The 15860-nt window shown below is 32.8% G+C and overlaps 1 protein-coding gene across 2 annotated transcripts in view; it reads left to right on the plus strand.

Moving 5' to 3' along the window:
• PUS7 (pseudouridine synthase 7) overlaps positions 1 to 15860 on the plus strand; it is a 49584-nt gene that overhangs the window by 24340 nt on the left and 9384 nt on the right. For both annotated transcript variants that reach the window (XM_074268395.1, XM_074268394.1), the window contains 9 exons: positions 381 to 458; positions 3263 to 3391; positions 3823 to 3948; positions 6145 to 6206; positions 8621 to 8781; positions 10090 to 10216; positions 11809 to 11910; positions 14581 to 14710; positions 15183 to 15274. In XM_074268395.1, coding sequence (XP_074124496.1) covers positions 381 to 458; positions 3263 to 3391; positions 3823 to 3948; positions 6145 to 6206; positions 8621 to 8781; positions 10090 to 10216; positions 11809 to 11910; positions 14581 to 14710; positions 15183 to 15274 — 1007 coding nt within the window. The remainder of the gene's footprint in view (positions 1 to 380; positions 459 to 3262; positions 3392 to 3822; positions 3949 to 6144; positions 6207 to 8620; positions 8782 to 10089; positions 10217 to 11808; positions 11911 to 14580; positions 14711 to 15182; positions 15275 to 15860) is intronic.

The following is a 15860-nucleotide window of genomic DNA, read 5'->3' on the forward strand; positions in this document are numbered from 1 at the left end:
ATCACTGAGATTTTACCTCTTACCATACAAATTGGCAAATATAGAAAGTCATTGTTGGAGGAGATATGAAAAGAGCACATGAATATACCATTCGTGAAGTTGTGAATTGGTCCAATCAGTCTGGAGAGCACTTTGGAATTTGATCCAGAGTTCCTGATGCTAGAATTCAGAGAAAGAAAGAATAGTCTTATATATACCAAAATATTCATAGCATCATTTTGGGGGGTGGTAAAGAACTAGAAACAATATAAATATCTATTAGTTGATAGGGCAATGATTGAACACATTGTGAAACATGCATATAATTTTAGATAGTTATCCTTAGCATGAATATTAATTATTTAACTATTTTTTTTTCTGTTTGTTTTTTTTTTGATCAGAGTTAAACCAAACATATTTTCCTACATGGGAACCAAAGACAAAAGGGCTATAACTGTTCAAGAGATTGCTGTTCTTAAGTAAGTATAAGTTAAAGATACTTATTTTTGTGGTAAATAATTGTTGGAATGTAAACTACTGAATGCTTTTTTTTTTTTTTTTTTTTTTCAAATTAAACCTCTGATATTCTGTAGCTTTCCTTTTTTATTGGTTTGCTCTCTTTTTTTGTGTTGTTTGAGTAATGTATTTATGTACAGGTTTCTTTAGAGTCCTTTTATAATTTTTCTGTTTCTTTTTCCTTTTCCTTCCCCTTTTAATGATTTCAAAGGCATTCTTCCTCAGCTTTGAATTTATATAGTTCCTTCTGGCTTTTCCTTTGTCCAGAGGCATCTATGTCTGCTCCTCTGGGTGGCAAGAAATCATAGTGCTTGACACATGGGAGGTACTTAGTGAATGTGGATTGACTGGTTGATCTCTAAAAAGAAACCCATTTTTCTTTGTGTGGACTCTTAGATAGCATGATAACTGTTAACATATTATGGCGCCTCATACATTGCTTACTTTCTATTAACCAAACTCAGGATACCATCTTCTACCCATGGGCCTTTGTACAGCCTGTCCCTCCTACTTGGAATAGACTCTCGTCTTCTTTGCTTCTTAGAATCCTTGCCTTAGTTCCTTCAGCCAGGCTACATTTATTTATTTACCTGATTATTTGTTTGTTTATTTTCAATAATATTTTCTTTTTCCAAATACATGTAAAGGTCATTTTCAGCATTCATTTTTGTAAAACTTTTGAGTTCCAAATTTTTCTACTTCTTTCTCTTATCTTCTCCCTCTCCAAGATAACCAAGCAAAGCATTTACTTTGTGCTAGACAAACTTATGTGTTCCTTCTCATGGGAAGCACCTAGTGAATATGCTTTCTTTCCTTTCTTCACTTGTTCATATGTAGACTTTTATATGTTGGTTTCCTGCTGTACAATGGATACTCCTTGAGGAAGGGGACCCTTCTTTATCTCTGTATCACTTGCATCTGGTAAAGATATACCTAAAAGCCAGATGTGGATTTTTTGGATATGATCAGTGCAGGAATGCATATTTTTAACTGGGTTTTGTTTTTCAGTGGAGATTTTTAGTGGGAAGAGGGAGAAAAGGCAAATTTTCATGAAAATAAATTAAATTTAAAAGATTGATGAACTATTTGTGATTCTTTTCAAGTACCTGGAATACTAACCTGTTCCTTTTATATTTTTTTAAATAGACAAAATTCTGTTTCTTTCCCTAGTAACAAAACTCTCACAATAAATGTGAGAACTTTTCATCGTTAAGTATATACAATTCCTACATTGCCCAAGTCCAAAAAATGTAGATCCCAGTTTTCACTGAACTAAAGTTCACCATTTTTCTGTCAGAAGCTAGGCAACTTGTTTCCATATGAAACATAGAATCATGGTTGGTCATTATGTTGGTAGAGTTATTAAGGCTATCAAAATTGTTTTGCAATGTTGCTATTGTATAAATAGTTCTGGTTTGGTTCTCTTTGCTCTGTGTCAAATCATGCAAGTTTTCACAATCAACGTTGTATCTCTTAAGCTCATTAGAGAGAGATTCTGACCTATTTCATAATTATAACTTTCTTCTTATTATTCCGGAAGAAAGTAAAGGGAAAACTTTAAGCAAAGAAAGGGAAATTTTACTATATAAATACTGAACTGCTAGTTATATAAATTTTTTCAGTAATTTGCATAGTCCTGTGTCCTTGTAATTAGAAAGAAGAGTTAAAATTTTGGTCCCTATACTTTTCTACAGAATTGAGAAAATATATCCAATAAAAAAGTTGTCTGAAATCTTTGCCCTTAGATGGGGACATTGCTGCATCTGTTGTGAGCCATCAGGACTAAACACATGAAACAGCAGCTTGGAAATACTCAAGAGTATTGGACATTGGCTAATAAAAAAGCATTTTCTTTGTTCTTGTTTTACTTATGTTATAATTTTTTTGTTATTCTGAATTTGACAGTCATCAACAAACATGAACATTTCCATGTACACAGAAGAGATAATATGAAATCACAAATCACAAATTTCTCTTATATACAACTTACATAATTTTCATCAATATAATAAATAAATTCAGTATTCTTGTTTCAGAACTATCTGGTTTGATCCCTTTAGAACCTTCTACTGTTCTTTTGTGAGTTTTTTTTTAGCTTTTCAGAATATTTATTTCAAAAGTATAGTCACAACAAATGTGCAAATACTATTCTCCAAAACCCAAGGACAATAATCCCCTGTAAGTCATCTCAGTCTCTAGAGATGAGGGGAAGGGAATAACCATTTCTTATTTTTGACATCTATCTCTTGTCTTCTTCCTCTCTCCTCTCCCTCATAATTCCTACCAATATATAATAGTGAAGCAAAACAAATCCATACATTGAACATGTTCAAAAAGTATTTTATCAGATTTACTTCTTAAGTCTCCCATTTCTTTGTCAGATAGTAGGCTTTATTCATTATCATTGTTGCCTTGGAGTCATGGTTGATCATTAAAACATACTCTTTATCAAAAGAAATAAGTGACTCATTTTCTTTCATATGTTCTTCAGTCATGAAAGATTATTCCTTAAGATAATTTCCACAGATTTTTCTAAATGATCCATCATTCTTCTTCAGAATATAGCTGAAAGTCTAAGATTTTAGTACAAACAACAGTTTAGTTAAGCCTCCTAAGCTGCGAGCCCAAACTTCTCTTCCATTCTATGTTGCTCTTGCTTTTTTAATAGCCATGATCACATTGGTTAGGGCTCAGTTTCCAATAATGTGCTCACATCCTAGAATTTCCCAGTGAGACAAAGACTTTCTTGTTATCTTTCTCTTTTTAGAATAACTGCACAAAGACTTGCTCATTTGAACAAGTGCTTAATGAACTTCAAGCTGGGCAACTTCAGCTATCAGAAAAATCCTCTGAAGTTGGGAGAACTCCAGGGAAATCAATTCACTGTTGTCCTCAGGTAAAAAGTTCTTGTCAGGAAGAAGAGAGATCCTCACTCAGGTATTTACCTGGTCAATATGTATGAGTGATAAAGAAAAATAACTCACATTTTTAGGCCAACTTTTACAAAGGGAAAGGAATGATAAAGAAGGAAATGACCCAGAAAGGTTAATGTGTTGTTGTTTTTTTTAATTGCATTATGCCTTTCTAAAAGAATCACATAGAGGATTTCAATAGAAATTGTAGTGTCTCTTTAAAAAAAAATTAGAACTATTTAACATATTTTTAATAATAAATTAGTTTAGGGAAGAGTCAAAATAAAGTCAGAAAGTAAGACAGGAAAGGAATTGAAGGAAAGGAGAGGAATGACCAAATCAAAACCACTTTATGGTGAACTGGTCTTACTATTCGTGAAATAAAATTTTCTTTGGGTGATTCAAATATTTGCAGAAACATAACAGGAACTGACCATCAAGTACAGCAAGCAATGCACTCTCTCAAAGAAATTGGATTCATTAACTACTATGGGATGCAGCGGTTTGGAACCACAGCTATCCCCACATATCAGGTTGGAAGGTCGGTATTTAATTCATATTCATTTGTTTTCCACTGTTTATCTTAAACAAGGTATTTTTTACCTTTTTGTAAAATCTGTTTTAATGTCCTCATGGAAAATGGTAGAAAGAGAAAATGGTAGAAACTTGTGATTTCTCATAGATCTGTTCCTTGTTTACCATGTCACTTGGGACACATCACTTAAATATTCCCAAGTCTGATCTTGAATGTGGTTCTCATTTGTCAAAGGTTTTTGCCTCATAGCCTACATGCTCCTATCAAACAATTATTCCCAACTATTTCAGAGTTTTGACAAACCTTTGTCGAACATTGTTTGCCATACTTTATTCAGCTATTTTCAATTGAGTTGTCTCCTCTTAGTTTCCAGTTCTTTGCCATTACAAAAAGAGCTGCTATAAATATTTTATGCTTGTTATACATATTTTTTATCTTTTCACTTTTTTTCTCTCTCTTCAGAGTTATAGTAATAGCATTACTATTAAGGGTAAGAGTAGCCTTTTTACTTTAGCAAAGAGGTAGTTAGTAGTAGAACTCATTTGCAAGCCCAGATCTCCTCACATCTAGTCACAAGTAGTTGGGAAGTTAAAAATATAGGATATAGTTGTTGTTGTTTTTTTTTTCCTCCTTTGGTTATGAAATGTGTTAATGATCTTTAGTGGCAATATCCTTAAGACTTGTAGGTAGTTATTCTTTTTCATGAAGTTTAATCAACATAACTAAAGAGTAAGTTAAAACAGACTAGTAAGATTCAGAGAATATTTGAAATGTGCTAAAATGTCAGAGCACACTAACAAGGAATAGTGGAGAAAATTTGCAAGAAAGCTGTTTTCAGCTTCTAATTTAATGACTAATTTTCCAGAAAGGAGTTACATTACTTTACATATTCTGTATTCCACTTAATGAGAATGCAGTAAATGGCAAGAAATCATGGTTACATCTCCAGGGATTTATTTATTGAGAGAAATAAGTTTAAGGAATGTCTTAAGGGCAGCACAGATTCATCCCATTTATCAAAACGTTTTATACAACTACTGATGCCAAATAATTGCTATGCATATTATATATGAACTTTAACATTTTAAATCTATTGTGTGCCAGTTAGAGCTAAGCCAAACGTAAAAGCTAAGTGGCTAGAATGATTTATTCCTTTATCTTATCCTTTACATTTTTGTTAGACTCTGTCTTTACATGATTATTCTTTATCATATTGTTATTTATAATAAAAAAAGAAATACAAAATATATTAATGTTCACTTAATCCAAATGCAAAGAAATCTATTACAATACAAAATTTATTTATTTTATTATAGTTTTTTTATTTGCAAGATATGGCTATGAGGCAAAAACCTTTGACAAATGAGAACCACATTCAAGATCAGACTTGGGAATATTTAAGTGATGTGTCCCAAGTGACATGGTAAACAAGGAACAGATCTATGAGAAATCACAAGTTTCTACCATTTTCTCTTTCTACTATTTTCCATAAAGATATATGCATGGGTAATTTTTCAGCATTGACCCTTGCAAAACCTTCTGTTCCAACTTTTTCCCTTCTTCTCCCACTACTCTTTCAGATGGCAGGTAGACCAATACATGTTAAATATGTTAAAGTATGTGTTAAATACAATATATGTATACATATCCATACAGTTATTTTGCTGCACAAGAAAAATCGGACTTACAAATAAGGTAAAATTAACCTGAGAAGGAAATAAAAAATTCAGGTGGACAAAAACAGAGGGAGTGGAAATGTTATGTTGTGGTTCACTCTCATTTCCCAGAGATCTCTCTTTGGATGTAGCTGGTTCTCTTCATTATTGAACAAATGGAACTGATTTGGTTCATCTCATTGTTGTAGAGGGCCACGTCCATCAGAATTGATCATTATATACTTATTGTTGGTGAAGTATATAATGATCTCCTGGTCCTGCTCATTTCACTCAGCATCAGTTCATTTAAATCTCTCCAGGCCTTTCTGAAATCACACTGCTGGTCATTTCTTACAGAACAATAATATTCCATAATATTCATATACCACAACTTATTTAGCCATTCTCCAATTGATGGGCATCCACTCAGTTTCCAGTTTCTGGCCACCACAAAGAGAGCTGCCACAAACATTCTTGCACATACAGGTCCCTTTCCCTTCTTTAAGATTACAATACAAAATTTAATAAATAATCTGTTTAATTTCAGAGCCATCTTACAAAACTGTTGGGATGAAGTCGTAGATTTAATATTGAAACCTCGTCCTGGAGGTAAGCAGTTTTTGAAATAAGTTTAAAATTTTTATTTAAAAAAAACCTTTATTTCACTATATATCCATTTACATAAGTATTGTAATATACTTAAAATGAAAAGATTCAGATTTTGTATTCTTTGTGTTATCACAGATTAAAGGCCTCTTGAGACTTAGCAAAGGATCTCCAAGAGTTGCCATGGCCATTCTGAGGATGTACGTTCTCCAAATGTAATCTGGCTAGTCTTTAGGTGACAGACAAAGGTAGTTTTTCACTGGAGTTATGCCATTATTAAAGCATTTCCAGCTGGGTTAATAGTCAACTAGCCCAGCCTTTGAGAGAGTCACATCTGTGTCATGATGATGTTTTAGAATAGGACTTTTGTGTAAAAGTTCATGGTTTACTATAAAATGCTGTCCAGTCTGACTCCTTTTAACCATAAGTTTTGTAAGAACTTTCCTAGTGTTGGGATCCTCACATCCAGTTAGGCTGACTGGCTCCATCTCAGTCAAGAGCCATTGATTCTGCTTTGGTTGTGGAAAGCAGCCTTTTTTTGGTTGTGCATATATATCTTGTTCTTTATAGGGATTCCCTAAGGGATTTAGAAGATACTTCCCAGGCCTGGGTCAGATCCCTTAGCTATATCAGCAACTTCTCCTCACCTTACTCTATGGTTTGTCTTCTTCCCTACTTTCTCTTCCATGGGTTATAGAAAAGACACTAAGAATTTATTTGAGAAATCCTTGTACACTCTAGTTTGCCTGCCCATTGGCTAAATCATGGTGGCCATTTGGGCCAAAGTTTAGGACAATATTACAGAGGCTTTATGCAGTACTCACTTTATATGGTCCTTTGCTTTCAGAAAGTCTAGTTTATTTTAGCTCTTAGTACAGTGGAATGCTCATTTGGGGGAGTTTCGCTCTGTTTGGTCCTAACGAACTTGAAAGTCTGCTCACTGAGAAATGTTTCATCACTATTGATTTTGGGGTTAAATATATCTCCAGATAGGGACCTTCAGATAAATTTGGCCAACATTCTAATCATCTTGAAGGAATAGGTAGGTGTCAGCTGTGACACCTACCTTTCCCTTTGCAGGCACAAAGAAATCTCTGCTTCTAAAAAGAAAAATTGTTAGCATCAATAGATCAGTTAACAAATATTTATAAAAAATACAAATAAACTTCATTCTTTTTATTCTTTATGGTTTTGTAAACCCTGGGAATTTTTTTTTTAAAGAATACTTTAATTGGGACAGCTAGGTGGCGCAGTGGACAGAGTACCAGCCCTGAAGTCAGGAGGACCTGAGTTCAAATGTTTCTCAGACATTTAACACTCATTGGCTATGTGATCCTGGGCAAGTCACTTAATTCCAACCGCCTCAGCCACAAAAAAAAAAAAAAAAAAAAAATATTTTAATTATACAATGATCAATTTTGATGGACGTGGCTCTTTACAACAATGAGATGATTCAAGCCAATTCCAATGGTCTTGTGATAAAAAGAGCCATCTGCACCCAAAGGCAGGACTGTGGGAACTTAGTGGGGATCACAACATAGCATTTTCACTTTTTGTTGTTGTTGTTTGCTTACATTTTGATTTCTTTCTCATTTTTTTCCTTATTAAACTGATTTTTCTTGTGCAGCAAGATAATTGTGGAAGAATCACACATGTATAACATATAGTGGATTACTTGCCATGTAGGGGAGTAGTGTGGGGAAGGGAGGGAAAAAATTTGAAACACAAGGTTTTGCAGGGATGAATATTGAAAATTATCTATGCATTTATTTTGAAAATAAAAAAACTTTAATTTAAAAATATAAACTACAAAATAAAGAATAAAAAATGTTTTTATAAAAATATGTCCCTAAAACTAGATTTTATAAAAAGGATTGAATTTACATTTACTTTGACAATAATAACATTTCTGCTAACTGTTCAGTACTTGGAATGATAGGACTCACCTGTGTTAAAATTTTAGCCAGGCCACTTGCTAACTGTGTAAAGATGATCAGATTTTAGTCTCTCTGGACATACTTTCATGATCTGTAAGATGAGAGAATTGGACTACACAGTTTCTAAGGCCCCTTTGAACTTCAAAGCACAAGATCTTTGATGAATGGCTTACTCAATTCATGAGAAAAAACTTGCCCTGTGAATTTAATAGTTCTGAATTAGAAAAACAGAGAGAAAAGGAAAAGCAGACATTCCTGGTGAGTCAGAAAGGCATATAAATTACTATTTTGTTTTAACCTGCAGCACAAAAAAAAAAAAAAATCTATGCTTGGTTTTCTTTCTGCTATAAAATGGATACATGTCCACAAGATTGTTTTTGGTGGACATTTTCAAGTGGGTATTTCTTGACGTGCATTTTATTTTAAGAGTTGGAAAGATTCATGTTGATTTAATTGTTTATTGGTAACTTGTTTTTGCAGCCGAAAAGGGATACTTGGTAAGATGTCGAGAAGAGTGGGCCAAGACCAAAGATCCTGATGCTGCCCTCAAAAAACTACCTGTCAAAAGGTGTGTGGAAGGGCAGCTGCTTCGAGGACTTGCAAAATATGGACTGAAGAATATTGTGTCTGCATTTGGCATAGTGAGTGTGATTTGTGAAGTTAGGAAATGACTTTAAGAGGTGTAACATAGTTTAGGTGCTGACTAGCAGAGGGTTTTTTCTTTTCCTTTTCTTAAAGGCAAAAGGAAAGAAGAAAAATTAATTCCGAAGGTGAATTTATATGAACTGTTTTTAGTCATAAATACAAATGAATAAAATGGCTTTAATAGGAGAAAGTAATTCAATCCAATAAACACTTTATGAATATCAACTTTGTGTAATATAGTATGTTAGAACTACATATATAGGGGATTAATAAAAATAGTACCATTTGTCTTCAGGGGACTTACACTATGGAAAAGTAATCTATACTAATGGATATTTCACAGCAAATTAATTTCATATGCTTTCTACTATTAGACTTTCTTGATAATTTAGAAAATAAAAATTTCCAAAATCTATATCTTCTCTCATTGAGGGGATGAATCACTGGAATTTGTGTTTCCTTTATTAGAACAAAAAAAGGTAAGAAACTCTTGGAAAACTAAAAAAAGATACACACAAAACTAAATACATTTACATTTGTAATAATGAACTTGAAGGCATATCTTTGCCCTCTTCTTGCTTTGTATATTAAATGTCTGGTAAAATTGTGATAGCTTTTTGAGAGAAAATTTCATCTGATATTTAGATCTCTCTAATCCAGGTTAGATTTATCATCAAGTAGTGATGATGGTTTTTCCCTTCATGGCAAACAGAAAGTCATTTGGTTGCCTCATTGAGTTCACTATTAGTTAAATTGCTTGTGTTTTTTTGTTTTAAATCTTAGAATATGAAGATGAAAGTCCTGTTTGCCATACATTTACAAGTTCTTTTTCTTAAAATCACTAAGTTACAATTAAATAAATAATAATAATTTTTAAAAGCACTATAGCTTTTGGTACATTTGAATGTAATCTACAAATAATTTATAGCCTTATCATTGGCTGACTTCTGTAGGGTAGAGTAAGAATTAGGGATTTGGCAATTTTCTTGTAGCTTGAAAAATAAGAATTTAGTATATTAAAGAACAGCAAGCAATAAACAAGGAATAGTCATGATTGTCAGAAATTCTTAATCTGTAGTCTATGAACTTGTTTAAAATAATCTGGTAACTACTTTAGGATAATAGGTTTACTTTTAAGCTTATAAATTTTATTTTATGCATTTAAAAACATTTTTCTGAGAAGGGGTCCTTATGTTTCACCACTCTGTCAGAGAAGTTCATGACACTAAGAACCATTAAGACGATTTGAAAGATGCTTTTCATGACTGATTTCTTCACTCATTTTTGTGTCTTCTTTTCTACAGATACCAAGAAACAATCGTTTGATGTATATTCATAGTTATCAGAGTTATGTGTGGAATAACATGGTGAGCAAAAGAATTGAAGAATATGGACTGAAACCTGTTCCAGGGGATCTTGTACTTAAAGGAGGTAAAAAGGCAAAATTGTCATTCTCAATCTTTTGTTCCTCACCTTGTAATATGCCATAGATGGATCACTGTTAAATAATTTTAATTTGAGTTAAGGAGGTATGTGTCTAGTATTTAAAAACATGGAAGTATAATGAACTGCAAATTATTTTATTCAATGCAGGTTTGTATGCAGATCTTAAAACAATCTTCTGGTATTTGGACACTTCAGGGTGTATATCTAATTTTCCAGCTAAAAATGAGTGTGGGACCAACAGAAATCATGAAAATCTCAATAGATCCAGAAAAAGCTTTTGACAAAATACAATACCCATTCTTATTAAAAACACCAGAGAGCATAGGGATAAAGGGAGCTTTCCTTAAAATAATAAGCATTTAAAACCTACAGCAAGCATTATTTGTAATGGAGAAAAGTTGGATGCATTCCCAGTAAGATCAGGGGTGAAACAAGGATGCCCATTATCACCACCATTATTTAGAAATGTTGGCTTTAGCAATAAGAAAAGAAAAAGAAATTAAAGGAGTTAGAATAGGCATCAAGAAAAGAAAGCTATAACACTTTGCAGATGATATAATGATAACACTTATAAAATCATTCAAAAACCTATTGGAACCAATTCACAGCTTTAGCAAAGTTGCAGGGTATAAAAGAAACCTACACAAATCATCAGCATTTCTATATATTGCAAAAAACCCATCAACAAGACATAGAAAGAAATTTTAATTAAAATTATTGTAGACAGAATAAAAATGACTATGGCACAGTTTCTGGTTCTAGATTGTGGTCCTCACTTTGGTTCATAAATTAACTCAGACTGGAATGTTCCCTTCATGTTGCTCATCTCATGAGGGTCACAGAGGAGAAATTTCTGATAATACATGTCAGACAACCATAGCAATTTCTTCTCCAAATATCTAGTAGCGAACCAAATTTTAGACCCTAATCAATGAAGTGATTTATTCTTATATAAAATGATTTTTAGAATGTGGAGGTAGATCTTCATTTTATCCTTTTTAAAGACAAGCTGACTTTCCTTTAGCCCTTCCTTTTCCCCCCATCATTCATCTGGTACAACTTTACATGTAGGGTCTTTTTATTTATTTATTTATAAGATTTTGAAAATTGCTGATTTTTAAAAATCATTCATTTAAAATTGGCATTAAGTACAACAAGAAAATGGGATTTACACACATATATTGTATCTAGGTTATATTGTAACACATGTAAAATGTATGAGATTGCCTGTCATCTAGGGGAGGGAGTAGAGGGAGGAAGGGGATAATTTGGAAAAATGAATACAAGGGATAATGTTATTTAAAAAAAAAATTTACTCATGCATATATACTGTCAAAAAATATTTATTAAAAAAAAATTGGCATTAAACAAATACCACGAAAAGATTCCTTTCCTCCTGGAAGCTTTTATAGTCCCTTATAATCAGTTTTAAGATGGGTTCTTTTCAAAAAAGAAAATTCATTCCTGTTTCCTAAAACACCTATTCTAAACTTAACCAACAAAATAGCTAATTTTAGAAGCCTGAGATGAGAATATTTCATGTTTATTTAAATTATTGCTTATTTGTAAATTTGTAGCTACAGCCACATACATTGACGAAGCAGATGTTAATTCCTACTCCATCCATGATGTGGTGATGCCTTTACCTGGTTTTGATGTTATCTACCCCAAACATAAAAGTAAGCTTCTCTCTGTTTTCCTTTTAAGAAATTAAAAATGTGTGTTTAGAGATGATTAGGTTTTCTTGGTTCTTAGTCATCTGTAGCATTTTTGGAAGCTAAGGGGGAAGGGCAAAAGAAATTCACTTGCTTTAGTTTTTTAACTTTAATATGTTGATTTGGGGACCCAGGTTAGAAATCTTTTTCAAACTCAGGTAGATGTAAAATAATATTGTTTACAAAGCTACTAAATAAATATTTGTTGAAATGAATGAATTATTTATTAAGCACTGGCATGGATACAAAGCCTCTTTGTGATCTTTATGTTACAGATTCACTTTTTAGTTAATTAAATAAAGTTAATCAGGAAGAAAATAAAAAGATTTTCTAAACCTTATAGTTCATCAAAGTAGATTAAGAGTGGAAAAAACAATTTTTTAAAATAATATTTGATGACTAAGTTAATAATTATCTTTTATTTCAAGAACCTTTTTTTTTTTTTTTTTTTTTTTTTTTTTTTTTTTTTTTTTTAATGGCTGAGAATTATCCTAAGGTAGCCTGGAATGTCTGCTGAAACGTGAACTAAAATCAATAAAATATGGTTTTATTTGGAAATAAAAGTGCTTCCCTAACCTATTCCTCTCTAGAATCATTCATTCATTTGTAAACATTTATTAAATGCCTGCCATGTGCCAGGTACTATGCTAAATGCTAGGGATGCAAAAAGAGACAAATAATAGTCCTTGCTGTCACAAGGAGCTTACAATTTAATTACACAACTGGTATGCAAATATATATATAAACCAAGCTATATACAGGATAAATAGGAAATAGTGAAAAGAGAGGAAATTAATATAGAAATATGAATATGTTACTTCTAAGAGTCAGTGCATTATAACAACTGCACTGATTCTCAGTGTTTTTTGTTCCATTTAACGTGCTGCTTATAATTTTGTGTAATAATTTATTGCTTAAAGATGCTATTAAAGACTTTTTAGCATGAACCCCTTAGACCATAATGGAGAAAACCCTAATGGAGTTGAGAATCACGAAATGGAACTACTAATCTACTTTAATCCCTTACCCCACAGGCTTATAAACTTAAATACTGCAGAATCATTTGGGGTCTTGGAAACAGGATTTCATCTACAAGGGCTGAGTTTCAATTCTAAATATCTTATCCTCCAGCCCTGGTGCTCTGTATTCTGAATTTCCTTGTCCCTTCTATAATTTCATTAACATGAAAGGAAAAGAGTTTTTAAAAAGAAAAGGAATTTGGATAAATTATGAAGTAAACTCTTCCCTAAAATAAGTAACATGAGAATTTATAATTGGTAGTTTAACCACTAGGGGGTTCCACTCGCATAAACAGGGGTTACAGAAGTCTTATTGCTCTTAAAGACCGAACTGCACCAAGACTTCTGGGATAGCCTGTTTAGTCATTGAAGATGAATAAAACATGACTATTCACTGTATTCCAGAGTGCATATTCCTTGCTACTAATGGAAATTGTCTTCCTTTGATATTGATTATGCTATTAATAATATCCTCAAGAATCTCTATGCAAAGGGTCTTTTTTTTATAAATGCCACTTAAATGACTGGAATAACACTCACAAACTTAATGCTGCTTACCAAGGACACTGTTATGGTTTCAAGGTCAGAAAGTTTTATTTTTGATCCTAAGTTATACAAAAAAAGCCTCTTAATCCTTCAGTCCTCCATGACCACAAAATACTCTAGTTTTAAAAAAGCCTAAGTGATCTGACAGTCCTTCCATCTTCCCTCTAATGGAGTTTTAACTAATGAATCTCCAAACTAGAAGGAGATAAGAGGAAAAGGTAGGAACTAGTTTCTTCCTCACTCTATTTGCTGGATCTCAATGTTGACTCTTTGATAGCACTGCTGGATTTTTTAATTTGGAGGATGTGAAAAGGGAATCAGATATGATCAGTGGTATCTTACTAGACCCAATTGCACAGCTATTAAACTTGAGTAAGAGGCAATGTGATTTAGTTCAGGACTTCTTAACTTTTTTCTACTTACAACCCCTTTTGGCCCAAGAAATTTTTATGTGACCTTGGCTTATGTACCTCTGATAGAGGTATATCAAATATTTAGTAATGATAATTCTTAAAAGAAATTAATTTCAAAATAATTCTTTGGTATATGTATAATTTTACTGTTTATTAAAGATTAAAACAAATTTACATACTAGTGAGGTGGTTGTGCTTGTTTATTTTTACATAAAGAATTAAATGTTGATGGAATATTTGAGACTTTTTTCTATTGCCAAGTTTTTCATGATCCTCCAAACTATGGCAACCCACAGTTTAAAAACCTTTGCTCTAGTGGATAGAGTTAGTCTGGAAACAATACCTGTATTCAAACCCCAGCTCTAACATAGACTGACTCAGAAATCATCTACCTTAATCTACATATAGATGAAAAAATGTGTTGTAAAAACAATAAGTTCTTTATTCTTCTTGCTGTGGGGTGGTATAATTCTAGGTGTTCTTATTCTGGTAGTTTGAAGATACATTTTTATGCAATGCTAAGAATGTGTTAATATTTACAGTCTAAGGAAATGGATTTTGTCCAAAGGGGGTCCAAGGAAACATTTTTAATCTGTCTCATACTGGTTTAACATGTTACTCTACATTCCATTTGATTCTTTTCTGTTTTGCTTTAGTTAGTGAGGCTTACAAGGACATGCTAGCTGCAGATCATCTAAATATTGACAACATGAAACATAAAATCCGAGATTATTCTCTATCAGGTGCCTACCGAAGAATTGTTATTCGCCCTCAGAATGTCAGTTGGTGAGTAATATTTTGGAGTACAGTGGAATCGAATTGTATCTTCTCTTTAATGTTGACAGTAGTTAGAAGACTTTTTCATATTTTTGTGATTTACTGTTTCTAAGTAAACCTAGAAACAAATAAACTCATTTTGAATGCCAGACATGCAAAGGAGAATTATGTATAAGAGAAATATATGGAGCATAAGTCTTTATTTGCTGTGAAAAACTTAAATTTGATTTAACAATTTATAAGAAAAAGAATTCTCTTATTCCAGAATGGCTGAAACAATTCTCAGAATTCATCTAGTGTTTTCATGTCAGGTCCCAGTGGGTAGAAGAGGACAGAGAGACCAAAAGATTCCATTTGTAGTTTAATCCATTTAAAAATACTTAAATGCTTGTCATTGTCAAAATCTTTACTTAGGATAATTGGCAAATCCCAAATGAAACTTTGTTTTCAAATTAATTCCTGTGTGTATATATTTTTGAAGGGAGGTTGTTTCGTATGATGATCCTAGAATTCCACTTTTTAATACGGATTTGGACAACCTAGAAGGAAAACCACCACCTGTGTTTGCTGCTGGTAAGTAAGTAGGGTTACCTCCACCTTTAAATAGTGAGCATTTTGATAGTAATTGCTTTGTTATTGTTGCCCTAAATTATGACATCAACTTCATGTCTGAATAGAAATTAGTGGCTCAGTTAGCCATGCTGAAAGTACAATTTATCTTGTCCCACTGGAGCTCCCAGGGACTAAATGGTGAGGCTGACCTTGAATAGGACAAGGGCTGAAAGTGGTGTTCCTGTGACTAAAATCATTCTGATGATAGTATAACAGATGCCTGTTAAGCCAGCAGAAAAGATAGGGGATCTGTGATTGGAACTACCTAGGGATGAGGAGAAGGAGAGAACATCTGTTCCGAATGATGACCAAAGTCCATTGGGAATAGAGTATAAGGGAGAAGAGAAAATATGTATTCAGACTGACTTCTTCACTTTGAAAGTGTTCTGGGAAGAATCTTCCCCTTCCTCTCTCCTCACCCTCCCACTCCCCATGAAAAATTCCTTTATATTGCCTGGGATTTTTCCAATTACAAATTATTTCATCACGAAATTCTTCTTTTTCTGTTTCCTCATGATAAGAAGCCACCTGGTGTTCTTGAAGCCTT

This window comes from Sminthopsis crassicaudata, chromosome 5, assembly GCF_048593235.1.
Source record: "Sminthopsis crassicaudata isolate SCR6 chromosome 5, ASM4859323v1, whole genome shotgun sequence".
NCBI classification, from domain to species: domain Eukaryota; kingdom Metazoa; phylum Chordata; class Mammalia; order Dasyuromorphia; family Dasyuridae; genus Sminthopsis; species Sminthopsis crassicaudata.